At 31.2% G+C, this 15,508-nt stretch overlaps 1 protein-coding gene across 1 annotated transcript; it reads left to right on the top strand.

Annotated features, from left to right (window-relative positions):
• The first annotated feature begins 13,680 nt into the window (after positions 1–13,680).
• LOC132760659 (uncharacterized) lies at positions 13,681–15,062 on the top strand. Its single transcript, XM_060752685.1, has 3 exons — positions 13,681–13,872; positions 14,472–14,579; positions 14,872–15,062. Exons 1-3 carry the CDS (start codon positions 13,711–13,713, stop codon positions 14,992–14,994), a joined length of 393 nt encoding a protein of 130 aa, XP_060608668.1. The 5' UTR covers positions 13,681–13,710; the 3' UTR covers positions 14,995–15,062.
• Positions 15,063–15,508: the final 446 nt, after the last annotated feature.

Raw genomic sequence — 15,508 nt, 5'->3', positions numbered from 1 at the left:
ACTATTAGGAAATAGGACTTTCCGACAGTCTTTTGAACACTTTCAAAAATGATGCTGACAATACTATAGCTTAAAATTATTCAATCATGATATGTTTAAGAAAACATTGTAATTTCGTTGTTTTCGGGTTGGGTTTTGCGTAACGATCACACAATACAGGCTATATGGCGACATTTCAGCTTTACTTGATGAGGAAGACATCGGATGCTCCTCTGGGTATTTATACGAAGACCCCGGTTGGTATTGCATTTGGACCCCGTGGCGTCATTAAAACAGAGAAAATAAGAATCCCCAAAAGAAAGCCCAACACAAGGTCACCGTTACAAAAAATTAGAAAAATATTCCGGACAATAACTAGAGTTAGGAATGAGATATTGTAAACAAACTTAGTGTATAGCAAGCCTATATGAAGGTCCCGGTAAGGATTGCAATTAATTGGATTAATTCTTTGTACACCATTGATACTTCATATACAATAGGTTGTGTTCAATGATTTCTTCTGACCACAAGTCTCAGTTGCTGGTGGGGTTATTAATCACCTTTAGTGATAGGTTTAATTATCTTTATCTATATTCAAAGAAGCACTTGAGTCTGAACTAAACAAGACGTATCTTTAAAAAGTTCCTTTAACTTGTATTTGCGCTTCACTTTCAAATTTTGTTATCAAATAACAATGAAATACTTTGTTAACTGGCCTTGTTTCACAAACAAAATCAACTTAAAATAGATCATAATTTCACCACCGTTCATTTTTACGCCCGATGTAAATTGTTTATTTCTATGCAATGAATGTCATTATGATTAAGATAGAATATAGAATAATTTAAAGGATTAAAGTTTTACCAAATTGAAATTTGAAAAAAAAGTTTATTTATGAGAATTTTTTGTATATTATTAAGTAATAAATCTATAAGTTGATTCAGCGAATAAGTGTTTCACTCAAAATAGGTAACAAGAACAAATTATTACGTATAGCCATAAAATGTTAAAGAAATTATACGGAAACTTTTACTATGTGAAAATCTTGAACACGTTTGTCATTTCAGACTTTTTTTAAATCTGAGAAAACAACAAGATTAAATTGCATTACACACAAACCTCAGATTTATTATTTACTGCGATTGTGATTATAACTTGTACATCATCTACACTATCAGGTTTCAATGCTAGTTTATAATCTTCAAACTCTGTAAAATTTTATCATACTTTACATTAACTTTTGTTACTGCAAAATTTGCATAGTGAGGAATAATGCACTTTAGCACTTCAACAATTTTATTCGACAGGACTCATTGATTTTAAGTTGACAAACAGCTTAATGAGTTTGGTGGTGTTATTAATGTCTGTATAAAATATTTTGTGTTTTGAGTGATGCTGATGCAATTAAAATATTCGTTATATTTAAGATTTATACGTTTTATCGGAGTGAAATTGATAAAATGATTAAACAAGATGTCGGCATATCACGTAGATGCCAATCTCAAAATATACTGGATCGCTTTAGAGTGGCAACCTATGGACTTATTGACATTCTGTTCTGGGACTAATCTGGCTTGCGCGTCAGGAATCGTCTGTTTGTTTTACCTTCCAAATGTCCTAGCTCCCAATATGACATGCTAGATGTGATTAAATGATTTTTATACAACACGTGAGCTAAAAATAATCGATACATGTATTATCAATCTAGCTTTACTGCCTAACTTTTGCCTAGTAAATATACCACACGTAAACTTATTTGACACCCTAACACTGATAGGCCTCTGTTTAAATGAATTCATATTACCATTCGATAAATAACTTTTCTTTAATACATTTTACAGTTCTGGCTACTTACAAACGATTCTGCTGGATTAAACTTCAGAATTTACACTGTTCACGATTTCATCAATTTCATTAAAAGCAACAAAAACATATTCAATTTTAAAGCGGTATTTATTTCAACAAAATTAAACTGGATTAAACTTCAGAATTTACACAGTTCACGATTTCATCAATTTCATTAAAAGCAACAAAAACATATTCAATTTTAAAGCGGTATTTATTTCAACAAATATTATTATATATAAAAACCCGCATTCCAGTAGGATAATATTATTATAGTATTACCATTGCAATGCAGATGCCAAGTTTTTGGTTTTCCACATCAATCCTGTGGCTACTTGTATACTGCATAACACAGCCCTGAAATGAACAGAGTAACACAGAATTAATAATTTAGGATAAGATTTCTGTAATATCTGTTCAATTAAAACACATGTCATAGAATCCGATTTAAGCTACTGTATGTGTATTTAAATTCGCGGAAGCAAATTTTCGCGGAAAGGTCCTTTTTGGGGTATATACAAATATTCGCGCTATTTTGAATTCTCGGAGGTGATTGCCGAAAATCATAAATTCGCGTACACCAATCAAGTTAAAAAATAAGGGAAATTACTCTTACACGATTAGGCAATGGTTTTCGCAAGCAGTCATCTTTCATTTTACATACTTTTTACTGTAATCATTGTTGGACTTCACAGTTATTTTCAACACCTTGTGTCAAACAATACGCTATTGTACAGAACAAAGACAACTAATTTGTCTAGCGGACAGATTATGGCAAACAAAACAATGTCCGTAAACGTGCGTGATTTTTCACAGTTTTAAACAGCACTGAATGAGACAATAATCTTTTCACCAATCTTGTTAAAATGTTGACTGAGTAATTGTGTTTTATTTTCCATGTTTCCGTCAGTTAGAATCGTTAATGTTTGCGTCATTTGTATTGCTTTTTAGAAAAACAAAATATAATCTGATCAGATGTCAAGACGTTTATAACTCAGACTATGAAATAAAAAGCGTGATGCAATGGTATTGTTCAAACGAATCCGATAATCATATCAGTCAAACAATAATACACTAGCAAACTGATTTATATACAGTATGTCAGGTGAAAATTTTGTCATTTGCAATTGAAATTTAGTCTTAATTACAACTCAGAAATCATATGACAAACATTTTGCGTGCCTTATTACATGTATATACTATAAACTTAAAAAAATATTGGCCGTACATGAATGTGTCCCGGAAAACCCGTGGAGATTTTTTTTAGATAAGATATTTAAGATTTTTTACGTGTATGTCTGCATCCTTTAATACTTGAACTTTTAATGTTAATCATTTATAATTTATCTGATATGACAGTTGTTGAATATCTGTAAAATTCAATGTACATGATAAACATTCTCATACATTATCTTTTAACTCATACGTTAAGATTGTTCATCTTGAAGACAGAATTGAAAAGGATAAATTGAAATGAACGGTCAACATATATTAAGTTTTACTTTGACATCATGCTTTGCTATTGACAATATTTTGATCATAATGTACAAACAAATATTTAAAAATTATACCCATTGGATTATATAAAAGACACAATAACGGCCAAAAATTATATAAAAAAAGTTATTTATAGGCAGAACAATGTTCCTATCTATTTAAAAATGAAACGTTATTTAAACCACGATAATATACAAATGTTTTTGTTTTCATTTCCTTACAATATCTAATCTTGATGAATATTTTCAACAAAATGGTATTTGAAATTAAAAAAGTCAATAAGTAATTTAAAATGCCAATACTAACAATTTTTAGAGATGACCTCATTGTGATGGTGTGAGCAAAATTTCGATTTCGTTTGTAATTTTAACTCAAAGTACGTGGTTATCGAGAATATATGACTGGATTTAGGTCGTACGTATAAACGTTTTCGTTATCACAGTTGAGATAACAAATCAAAGAAGCGTTATGGTAGAAGTTTGTAACATAACCGTTACTTAACTATTATTTGACTGATTTTGTATATTAAACAGGAGAGTGTTTTTTATTAATTAGTTTTTTATTATTAGTGCTTTAGCGAGTGGGACGTTAATTTTGCTTAATACAACACACTTACGATTTAAAAAATACACTACAAAATGCGCAAAGCAGAAATATATGCACCTGTAGTAAAATTTGTTCGTACAGACAGAGAACCTAGCATAATATCATTGAATGATTACCGGAATATAACGATAACTTTGAGTCGTCAAACTGGAGTTCTTGATATATTGAGAATGGTAAGGATTTCACTGATACATCGTCAATTTTAATTCTTATAAAATTTGATCTCAATACAGTTTGAGTATTGATAAGATAACTTAGGGATAGAGCTTTGAGATATATTTACTATGATAGTTCAATTTAGTATTTTAAGTGAGTCATGTTAAACATTTTAACAATTAAGCCATGACTCTGGACCTGGAGTTAAATATCAAAGTTTCTACAGCCGGTCGTTTAAAATGTTGGTGTCTTTCATGTTGTTTTTTCCATTATTTGAATCAAGCCATATTCTGTTGAAAACATACTTAAAGTATTTATCCAATATCGATTTTTTGAAATGTCTTTTGTGAATATCGGGAACATAATGATGAAAATTCAAATTTGATCAACAAAGTACAAATCATGTTCATTTGCGTTTTTATTGGGTTGGATAAATTACTTTAAGGCATTACTTAAATGGAAGCAATATAGTCTAGTCAATATACCCTAATTTGGGGGTCAACCTAGAACTAATTGCAAAAGTTTTAATAGTTTGTTTTTCTGAAACTACTATGTATGTACATTTATCCATAAAAAATCCCGAACTTTTGCTGCTGCCATTGCTGAGAAAATGATGCCTGAATTACATGGTATCTTGGATTTCATGAAAAATATACAAAATCAGGAGGTCAGTTTACATATCAATATTTATTGTAAATTTTAGAATTGTATTAATTATATCATTACAATATCAAATAATAAACAACCAAATCATAGTGTCAATCAAAAATAATGATACAATTATCATATGATTACTAACTTTTTACTTAAACTGCAAAATATTATTACCCCACCCACTAATGCATTTTACAAAAGTATAACAAATGTATTCCAGAAATAATTCCTGATAACATCATAAAAGTAAATAAGATTTTGACAGTCATTTAATCAAACAAAACACATTAAATCCATTTTAAGGTTCAAAGGAACGTTTATAACACTCAAAACTGTAATTATAAGGTATGAGCCTCTGATGATGAGCTACTGCTGCCGTGCTGGCGCTATCATAGCAACGTCTAACATTTATTTACTCATGGTTACAGGTATTGTTGGAGAATAGATTTTGTTTGGTTGGTTGGTTGGTTTTATGGCGCACAAACACAAATTTGGCCATGTGCGCCGAAATAGGAAAGATGAGTTGGCTAACCTCGGGTGTTAAAACTTAAAGCAACACCAGACAACCTCACCTGCTTGAGCATAGAGATGTGCATAGACTCCAGCAATTCGAACTTATTTAGTTGTCCTTTACAATCACGAAGAGATAAACAGTGGCTGCATTGCAGGAGTGTGTAATAAGTAATTGATAAAATGATTAAATGAATCGATAATTATATTTTGTTTGTGGTTACCGTCTCACCAACACTATAAAAGTAACATGGCGCCTTTTAAGATAATCATGTAAATGATGACCACAGGGACCTCGCCGTGCATTATTTCAGACACAAACGGACGCCTGAGTAGAACAAGCTAGCTGAATAGTCGCCTCACATGAAAGACTATTGCCCTTATAAGGCCCAAAGTTAAAACATACATTGCTGAGAGGTTTATGGTTTAAAGCCAACGACCTTATCCACTCCCCGCCCCACAACAAGATAGTAAATCAGTTAGTAATTAAAGATGTTTGACAGGTTTTACCCTTTATTAGTGGTTGTTTGCATATATAGCCTGAGCTGTTAGGCATCTGGCTTATATTATTAATCTAAAATGCAGCATGTTTCCTTGAGAAAAAAAAGAAAAAACATTTGTTCATTAATTGTATTTATATATAGTTTATATAAATGAACGATTACATTATCCTTGCTACACTAAGTGTCAAAGGGCATCGTAATTTTTGTTCAAATGTAATGTCTCGAAATCGTGTCAATCGCATAACTGTTAACACGTGTCTGGTTTCCAACGATTGGAAATAGAAATCCTCCATTTTCGTCAACGCAAAAACGGCCACTGATTGGCTGATTAAAATGTCAGATAAGCGTGATGTTGTTTCGGTCATCGTCAGATCTACAAATAAACATAAGAAGTTCTAAACTTTAGAGCCATAAATAATAAACATAAGAAGATCTAAACTTAAGAGCCATACGGTTAGCTCAGTAGGTAGAACATTAGACTGTGACCTACACAGACCTGGGTTGGTTTCCAGGACTGTGTAGGTCACCTTCATTGTGATTGATCATGAGTTATTCGTACTGTACGTCTGTTCTGGTACAGAAGTTACAGTTCATTGAGTAAATGAAGGCAGCAGTACTAGTAAAATACTTCAAAGTTTCCCCAGGAATGATGCGGTGGCTAAACTGTGCTCTGGTAAATTCAATGTTGCTTACTGTTGTGATCCGTAGTACCAACCATCAACATAAACTTTAGTCAAATGGTTGCATAAACCAGACACCAATGACCATCATTAATGCTTGTTACCACATTATAACCAAAGTATTCTTCATATGTTTGGCCTTGTCGCAACATGAAGATGACTTTTTGATATTTTGGACACTAAGTCACTAAATGTACGTAAATGAAAAAACCTTTCAAAATCATCTCACTGTTCCCTTTCTTTTCTGGTTAACCAGGACTTCTGAATGTAAGTGAATGTATTTCTATCTGATATGCCCTCATGATGCCTTTTCAAGTTTTCCTGTCCGTCCTTAAATTAACGTTACAACACTGATGGCAATTGTATATTGGAATAATGAAGGTAAGTCAAAACACAAGGCAGACGAATTTTAACATTATCTGCCCACTGATCACTACAGTATATTTTTTTCATGATAGTGCTTTTAAATTCCAATCTAGAAAACAAGATAGTATCAAAGGAATCTTTTTCTATTCAATATACTTTATCAAGCAAAAGTTCCACAAAATAACCATCCAGACTTGAAATTTGGGAGTTATAGATCTTTCTTTCAAGCAGATATATCTGCTATAAATGTTTTGTCCCAAAAATGTTTGCGACGTAAAACATGAACATGGATATTTGGATTTATTTCTACTTCAAGCAAATGTTTTTCCAAGCAGCAAATATCCCTTAGTATCCCTTTTCTCCAACTCGAATACGGACAGAAGATTCGTTGTCATTGATTGACTCAGGAACTTGGTGTCCACCTGGAACAAAAGATCACTGTTTTTGATGGAGATCAAATAGATTAGCGATATTACATTTTGTAAATATTGATCAACATATATTAATAAGTATGACTTAAACATCACCCAATAAGATAACAGTAAAAATATCAAATGATATTATTACATTGCTATTTTATTAAAGTGTTAATGATTGTTTAGTTAAACTTAATTAAAAAAACGGCCATGATTCAAAAAAAGACAATTTTGTTTGTTAATTTTATTATCTTGCAATTCTCAACAAATTTTAGAAGCTAGCAGTAGCAGTATGATCTTGCCATTATTATATTTGGCAATGACAAATAGAAATTCTTAAACAGTCATTTTGAATTTAACTTGTGTTCCTACAATGATAAAACTTTAATAAACGCGAAAAATAAATCAAAATAGAGTAACAAAAATAATAAACCAAATGTTATATTTATATTCCGCATTTGCTTCCGTAGTACAAAATGTCGCCAAACACTGAAGTACCATTATCGATTCATTCTTTTTGTTTCGTATAAATAATAAAAAAATAACAAAATGCAAATGAAGAAAATTAAATAATACGCGTGTAGGTGATTTTTTGCATGCAATTACAAAGTATTTTTTTTTAAATTAATTTTTACAATGACGCAGGCATGAACTATTCGCTGATTTCTGTATTGTTTAAACGTTATCCTCGAAAGATTTGTGATATAAACATCTGAAAAAATATTCATTTGGTTATATATAAACCTACCTAGATTTTTAGTAAAAACCTTGTACTTTACCCCCAAACGGTTCAGAAGTTACAAAACGAAGGTTGTTGATAGACGTTTTAGATTCAATAATGGCACCGCCATACTTATTTTCCGTGACGTCACCAACAATGCGCGTTAAATCTACTGGTATGGTAGCGTAGTTGGAGCAAGTTTTAAAATGGAAAAAATCACTACATAAAACCGCTTTTATCTTTTTAATTGCAAACGCAAAAATTCGGGACTTTTTATGGTAAGCACTTAATATTAAGTTCTTTCGTGAGGTGTTGATAAAAATTCTTTTCAAATTAGTTCTAGGTGTATCTTTATATTGACTGGCCTAATAGGTTAAATCAGATTAACTTATATTGTTTTATGAAATTTCAGTTTTTGCCTCAACCTAACTTACCGGGAGTGAATGGCTGTGAAAGGCAGCATGCAACGAATTACAGAAGCCAAAGGTTTCGAACAGAAGTTCCTGGACAGACGCATATGGTATCTTCTAATAGGGAGGATCGATACGGAAATACATTTTAAATAATACACAAAACTTCTGAGCTATTTTTGTGACACTTACGGCTTGTTCTATCACTTTTAATATCAATAATAACAAGTTTATTGTAATGTTAAAATAAAATCTTTAGAAACAGTTAACGTAGCTTCAAACATTAGACAATATCATAATTCTATCATGCTTTAGCTACAAACCGGTAACAAACATATCTTTATAGGTAAACCTTGGAAACGATCCCACAAAATGTGACTCGTCGTTTAGCTTGTTTCATCTAATTGTTTTTTGTTATTTTTTAGTTTTTTTTTTCGGCCGTATCAACAGATCGGCTGAATTACAAGGCAACTTAAATTTTCCTCAGATGTCTACAAGACTTTGATAACAATTTTAAAAGAGTATTATTATAATTCGTTATTCGTGACACTTGTATGCATCCTATACTACCACTTTAATAGCATATCTACAAAGATTTACATTGCGTGCTGGACGCAGAAAAATAGATAATTTGACAGCTAAAATGTTTTATTCACAATCATTTTGAATCTTTCGTAACCAAACATAGCTACGTGGTCGTGTTTAAAAGTCATTGACAAGCGGGTAATTAATTTTCCGTATGTCGCGAGCAGAAAGATTATGACTGTGATAATGTGTTTTGGAAAAGAAAGTATTTAGATTTTGTATGGCATGTTATTCAATTTTCGTATCAGATAACATTTATATTGAATGTACCGGTTACCTTTAACCTCAAACTGCAAAATTTAAGCATTGTTGAGTTTATCTTATCATTATTTCTCAGTTATGACTGATTAGGAGGAATCTTTTACTATGCAAATGTACATGTATAACAGTTCCTAATATAATAATAATAATCCTTTTACTCATGCGTTTAATTTAGTTTGACCAAATTAGTAAAATCGGGAAAAAATAAATAATTATGTTGATAATATTAAAAGAAGTATGAAAATTAATTTCCTAAAATTTTCATTTTTCTTTGACAACAAGTTTTCACACACACTAATCGCTGGCTGTTTCTCTTTTTGGTGATATGTTTAAATGATCCATTGTTGAGCCCTCCGCCAAAACAAAGCTAAATAGATTATACAGTTTCTAAAATTATCCGTTTTAAAAAAATCGAAGAATGCTGTGGCGCATAGGACATTTTTTATCATTTTGTAATGCAATTTCGATACGACATACTCCAAGATGGCGTTGTTAGAACTGTACCAAATATTAAGTTGCGTGCTTTCATTCATGAGCATTTACATAATTAGTGATTTCTTTACAATTAAGTAAATGTTTGTCCACGAAAATTATCATAGCCTCCCCCTAAACACAAAAATAAATAGTTCCCAGGCCTTGGTTTGAATTAATAAACTATATATTCAAGTATGATTTAGCCATTTGAAAGAGCCCTCGAAAATACGAATTTCAAGGTTATTCGACTAAATTTCAAAACCAACGTTTCTGAAAACTTAAACTAGATTAACTATGCAGGGATTTAAAGGACATCCTGTTAGAATGTGGAAAGCTATTAGCGAGTTTTCTTTCTAACTTTAACATTTAGGTAATTTATGACACACATAATTTTTGTTATAGATGTTATAATCTTTCCGCACACTTGTACATGTACCTGCAACTGACAGTGTTTTGATTGGGCAATTATTTTGAACGAAGGAGTGGCGTAAGACCTGTCAATATTAATTCCGAATCTATTGCGGAGGTAACGTAAGATATTTATGTAGGATACGATAACAGTAGAAGATTATAGTTTTACAATTAGATCTCAGATGTTGAATTTGAATCCAAAAATGAACAAAACCAACTGTCTAAGTAAACAAATCTTTTTTTTGTATGATATTATTTATGTGAGTAACATATAAAAATATGGTAATCGTAACGTATGTAAATGTATTTTTGTCAGTTATGAAACTGGTCTAAATATCATGTAGTGGTTTAGCATCTATTATTGTCTATGTGTCTTTTTGTGATACAGTTAAACAAAAGATCATAATTACGAAGATACAGATTTTATGCTACTTACTGGTGACAAGCAAAGTTCAAAACAATTGATCCCTGTAAGGAATCATTATCTTTATTTGGCGCAACATTTCATGTGCCGTTCAGTGTTAAATTGATATAAAATAACTATTACAGCAAACAGTAGTTAAATTGCTAGCAGTTCATCACTAACAACTTAATGAAAACTTAGAGTAATGATTTGTTTGTAAAAATATATATCTTTAGCAGGAAGACTCACTTTACAAGCATATGGTCTGAAGCATGTCTTCGCGATTGTACCTATGTTATCGATTTTACATTTAAAGCAGACATATCGGGTCCAAATTTGTCCATGTCATCCATCATATGATAGTCTGGATAATACCTTGCATATGTTTAAAGTCTGGTTCCATCCAGATTTGGGAAATTAATTTTTCCTTCGCTATGACCATTGGAATGCTATACAATGCGGGAAGTGTCTTTAAAACGCCAGAAATTTAATTATGATGCACGATAAATTAAAACAAAAACTTTTGTATAGACTAGAACCATTAAACACATCCTATGCATTTTATTACTAAATCTCGAACAAATAATACATAACGCAAAATAATTATACTGTCTGTATTCATAGCTTTTACTTGAAACCGATTCTTTTTCTGCCATTTTATCAATTGTATTTTAATGATCAACAATTACCAATCTTGGTCTCTAACTCAAATTGCGGAAAACAAACTTCCTTTCACAATTCATGAAATTATTAGATGACCTTTCATTAAGTTTTGTCCCTCTTCTGAATATTGGGGCCCTTGAAAAAAAAAAAAAAAAAAAACAAAAAAAAAACGAAAACTAGCACTGACATCAAAAATCGAAAGTCATAATATTCTGAATTTCGAAAGTTTTGACCTTCAAGCCAGCTCAAAGATAGATAATCATAAATATCCAATTTCGAGCTAACTTTGAAAAAAAAATTCAATACCATTTGAAGGTGATATTTGATCTGGAGTTGAAATTCAAGGCAGCAAGATTGATGTTCTGATAAATTGGGAGGGACTTTTGGTTTAATCAGTTGTTGTCAGTTCAATACTGCTACGTTAAACAAACATTCATACTCCATAAAAAGGAAGATGGGTTTATAAATAATTGAAATACTTAAAGGAAATTTGACGGAGATAATATCAATAATTTGTAGGCATTAAATGGCATGTACCTGTCTTAAATTAATTGAATATAACTAAAACGGGACAAGAAAGCGGCTTTAAATTTATAGTGCATGCTGAGCTTATTTGTATGAGGATACGTTTTACTTCGTGCTATTGTTTTCGATGGCCCTTTTGACATCTAAAAAACTTATAAAAAGTTCGGATTGAATTTATTATCTTGATATAATCGTAGCATTTCTCCGTGCTGTCAAAAAACTAATGGAGATACAATTTTAATGTTTTCATATCGTAAGGTAATAGCGAATTGCTTTCACACTTGGATGCTCGTTAACAATAGTTCCATTGTGACGTATTGATCATCATTTTACTCACCAAATGTCATTTAAGTCTTTTTATTGTTGGTAATTTGTATAAACTGTTTATGTTGATACTCAGATTTGACTGGTTTGTTTTATCAAAAAGAGAGAAAATACAGTTTCGCAAAATATATAAAGAATAGTTCTTTGTTATTATGTAAGATGGAAATTTATTTCATCAAGACTTAGTGATCGTTAAAAAGATAACTATTGTGAGTGGCATAGCCACGAGTGAGAATACGGTTTTGAAGTCTAAGAGATGAAATATGATAGATGAGATAACATGACCCGCGTATTAATGTTTTAATGACTTTGGTAACAGTAGCGTGACATGATCTTGTTAGCCCCATAGTCCTTAACCAATAAATTATGGGACGTTTTTATATTTACAGAAACAGCAAAATTATGTTCTTCGTCAACATCATATGTATTGTTTCGAAAAAAAAACGGTTTGAGGATTAGTTCCCTAAAGTATGTATGTATTTTATTCATTCAGATAATCCACGTAACACCATAAGGTAACGTGTATATCAATTAATTGATACTGTAGATGTACTAAAAAACAAAGGTTAAATACAAAGATTTCAGCCGTAACGGGGTAAAGTTAGGAAAAAATATTTTATTTTTACGTCATTGTGGTATATAACTGTTATGTTATACACATTCATTTGTTTAAAAAAACAAACTTTAAGTCAATTTAGTTTGAAACAAATTACCAGCAGTTACTAATGAACATGACATTATTATAATTGAATTCAAATTAAGTGTTCCTCACATGGGGTTTATCTTGATATATTTGTTGTAATATAATCCGGAAATCACGCGCGTTCAAGTTCACTGATTTGAAAATACTAAATGTTTCAGATATATTTTTCTCCTTTTTAAAAAGGAATAACACTGATTCGTTATCTCTCATCAATTAGCATTGAGCAGTTTTGAATAGAATTTATATACATTTTAACAAATGGTACATATTTTCAGAAATAGTTACATTTTTAGTTTCATTCAGGGAAAAAAATCTCCATACGCCATGAAAGATTCATTATTGTTTATATGCTTCATGTTACATATTGCATTTTACTGTAAGGTCATAAAGTTCATCCTCAGACAACTTTGTTTCAAAATAAAGTCTCACTTAGTTCACTATAGCTAAAATTTCCGGTAAAAAGCTAAAATGCTATCCTTAGCTTAAGGGTAACACTAGGATGATAAGATAAATTAAATGCTAAGTTTAGAAGACTATTTGCTGTATTAAATGTAACCATTTTAGGGGAAACAGAGAGCGTCTCGGGTATTTATTACTGTGAACGTTATACTTGTCTTATTGCGATTTTTTATGTTATAAAAATAATATCAATTAAGATTATAAAACTGCTAAAAGAGTCAAGAGAATAAACAAAAATCGTGTAAGGTATATCGAGCACTACCAGTTTACACAAAACTGCACTTTCAGTGTACAATTGTAAAGTTTGTTATGTTACATTACAAGTCACAAAATAAATTTGCTTCCTTGTTACATGCAATTGAAAGTTAATAGGAGTGTTCAATGCTATCTGATGTAACAAAAGTGCTTTGTTTAAAAAAATGTTTTATTGCGGATATGCTCATTACGATTGGCCAGAAATCTGAATGGGGCGTAAACCGATTCATTTTTCAGACTTCAACTATCAATACAAACAGTGAGGCTTTAACGATCAACAACCACAAGTTTACAGTTATCTAAAATGGGTGAAAATGTAAATGGTAGATGCAGAAGAAATTCAAATGTATCGTTAGCATATCTGGAGTTGAAATTTCGAGATAATACCATTATATCATTGAATAGGAATCGGAGATTGATTATTACTCTGCGTTGTCAGACAGGAAACCTTGATGTATTAAGACAGGTAATGGCTTCATTTATAAATCATTTTTTCATTATAATGTCATTTTGATAATAGATAAAAAAAATATTTTTAGTCTTGTGATGTATGATTCTATTTTTTAATAGATTTTTTGTGATGACTACATGTATTGGACTTTTCGAAAATCATCTTTTAACATGTAGTGTTTTAACGACTTTGATTCTCGTCATGAAAAATTGTTCGCATTCTTTTAAATAACACTTCTTCAACATGTAATTGGCCGGGTTGCACAGGTGCAAACCAGTTATAGTATGGTGAATGTCGGGGGCGGACAGGCGGGCGGCGAGCGGGTGGGGAACTAATTTTCGTAACAGTTTTCTCAGCAACTTCTTATCACAACTTGTTATTATTTGGTATACAGCATACACATTGTGTCCCATAACGTGGGAATCGATGAAAAGCCTGTCATTTATACACCACCTGTCTAACGACTTAGTTAAATCGTCAATGGAAGAAAATTTTAGTAACATCACAGTCTCATGATATTTAGTATACAAATGCAACCCGGCCTTTTTTGTTTTGACCAATCCTTTTACATTATTATCCAAATTTGACTTTATTTACTGACATTTTATTTTCAGTACCTGCCTTGCCCTAATTTACCAGGAGTGAATGAATATATAGAAGAATATGTAGGGAACTACAGAGGCCAACTCTTTCGAGTAGAAGACCCGGATGTATTTAGAGGGGTAACGGGTTTCATTGATATATCAATTTGCATTCTTATATGATTTTAATATTTAAATATTTGCTGCTATAGATGTATGCTTTCATTATTTTTGTTTCTTTGCATATTTGCAATTTTACTTGTCATGACTCGTGGGTTTTTACATGTAATATTTCCACGTGCTTGCATCTCGTCATGAAGTTATTTTCTCATAATTTTAGTACACGTGTTACTCTTCTTCCATTTTTACAATATTTTCAAAATTTGGAATAAAACTTTAAAATTATTTTCCTGCATTTTATTTTTTATTTCAGTGTCTACCTTGTCCTAACTTACCGGGAATTAATGAATATGATATAGAGGAATATGCACGAGGGAATAACAGAAATCAAATAATCCAGGCAGGAGCATCGGGTCAAACGCAAATACTATTTTGAAACAGGAAGAATCGATTCGAAAGTACATCAGATAAAAAATGCTTATCTTCCGAATAACTTTATCAGGCCCTTGCGGTTTCTCCTGTTGTTTTTGTTGTTAGTGATATGTATATGAATATGCTGTAAATAAACCGTATATATATTGTTTGTTTGTTTTTAAATTTTCTTGACACGAAAAATAATGCTACGGCTCTTCAGAAATACGACGTTCATTTGAACATCTGTGACGGAAATGTACTTTATAGTTGATTTGATTGCCTCCCCTATTTATAAGTTCGCCATTTGCATCAGAAAAAATATAACAATTAATTCATAAATCCAATTAGATAGGGAGAGTAGGTATTTTCAATTAGTTGTTTTTTTTTATATTCAAAAAGATATAAGTTAGGAGAATCATCCAAAGTGTTTATATTTTGAATTGCTTGTTTACTCACAATGATTTGTATGGAAATTTACTTCAAGTGACAGACGCTTATAAGGTTTAGTTAAAGTCAGTTTCAAGAAACGTTTTATT

Source organism: Ruditapes philippinarum, unplaced genomic scaffold (genome assembly GCF_026571515.1).
Source record: "Ruditapes philippinarum isolate M1 unplaced genomic scaffold, ASM2657151v2 ctg10031_1_1_1_1, whole genome shotgun sequence".
Taxonomy (NCBI): Eukaryota; Metazoa; Mollusca; class Bivalvia; order Venerida; family Veneridae; genus Ruditapes; species Ruditapes philippinarum.
Note: the sequence above shows the minus strand (reverse complement) of the source record. Positions and strands in the feature narration are given on the sequence as shown.

Excerpts from the sequence above, each read along its gene's own strand:
- LOC132760659 (XM_060752685.1), top strand. The coding sequence starts at position 13,711 with ATGGGTGAAAATGTAAATGGTAGATGCAGAAGAAATTCAAATGTATCG. Across the intron at positions 13,873-14,471 it reads ACCTTGATGTATTAAGACAG|TACCTGCCTTGCCCTAATTT; the intron begins GTAATGGCTTCA and ends TTTTATTTTCAG. Across the intron at positions 14,580-14,871 it reads ACCCGGATGTATTTAGAGGG|TGTCTACCTTGTCCTAACTT; the intron begins GTAACGGGTTTC and ends TTTTTATTTCAG.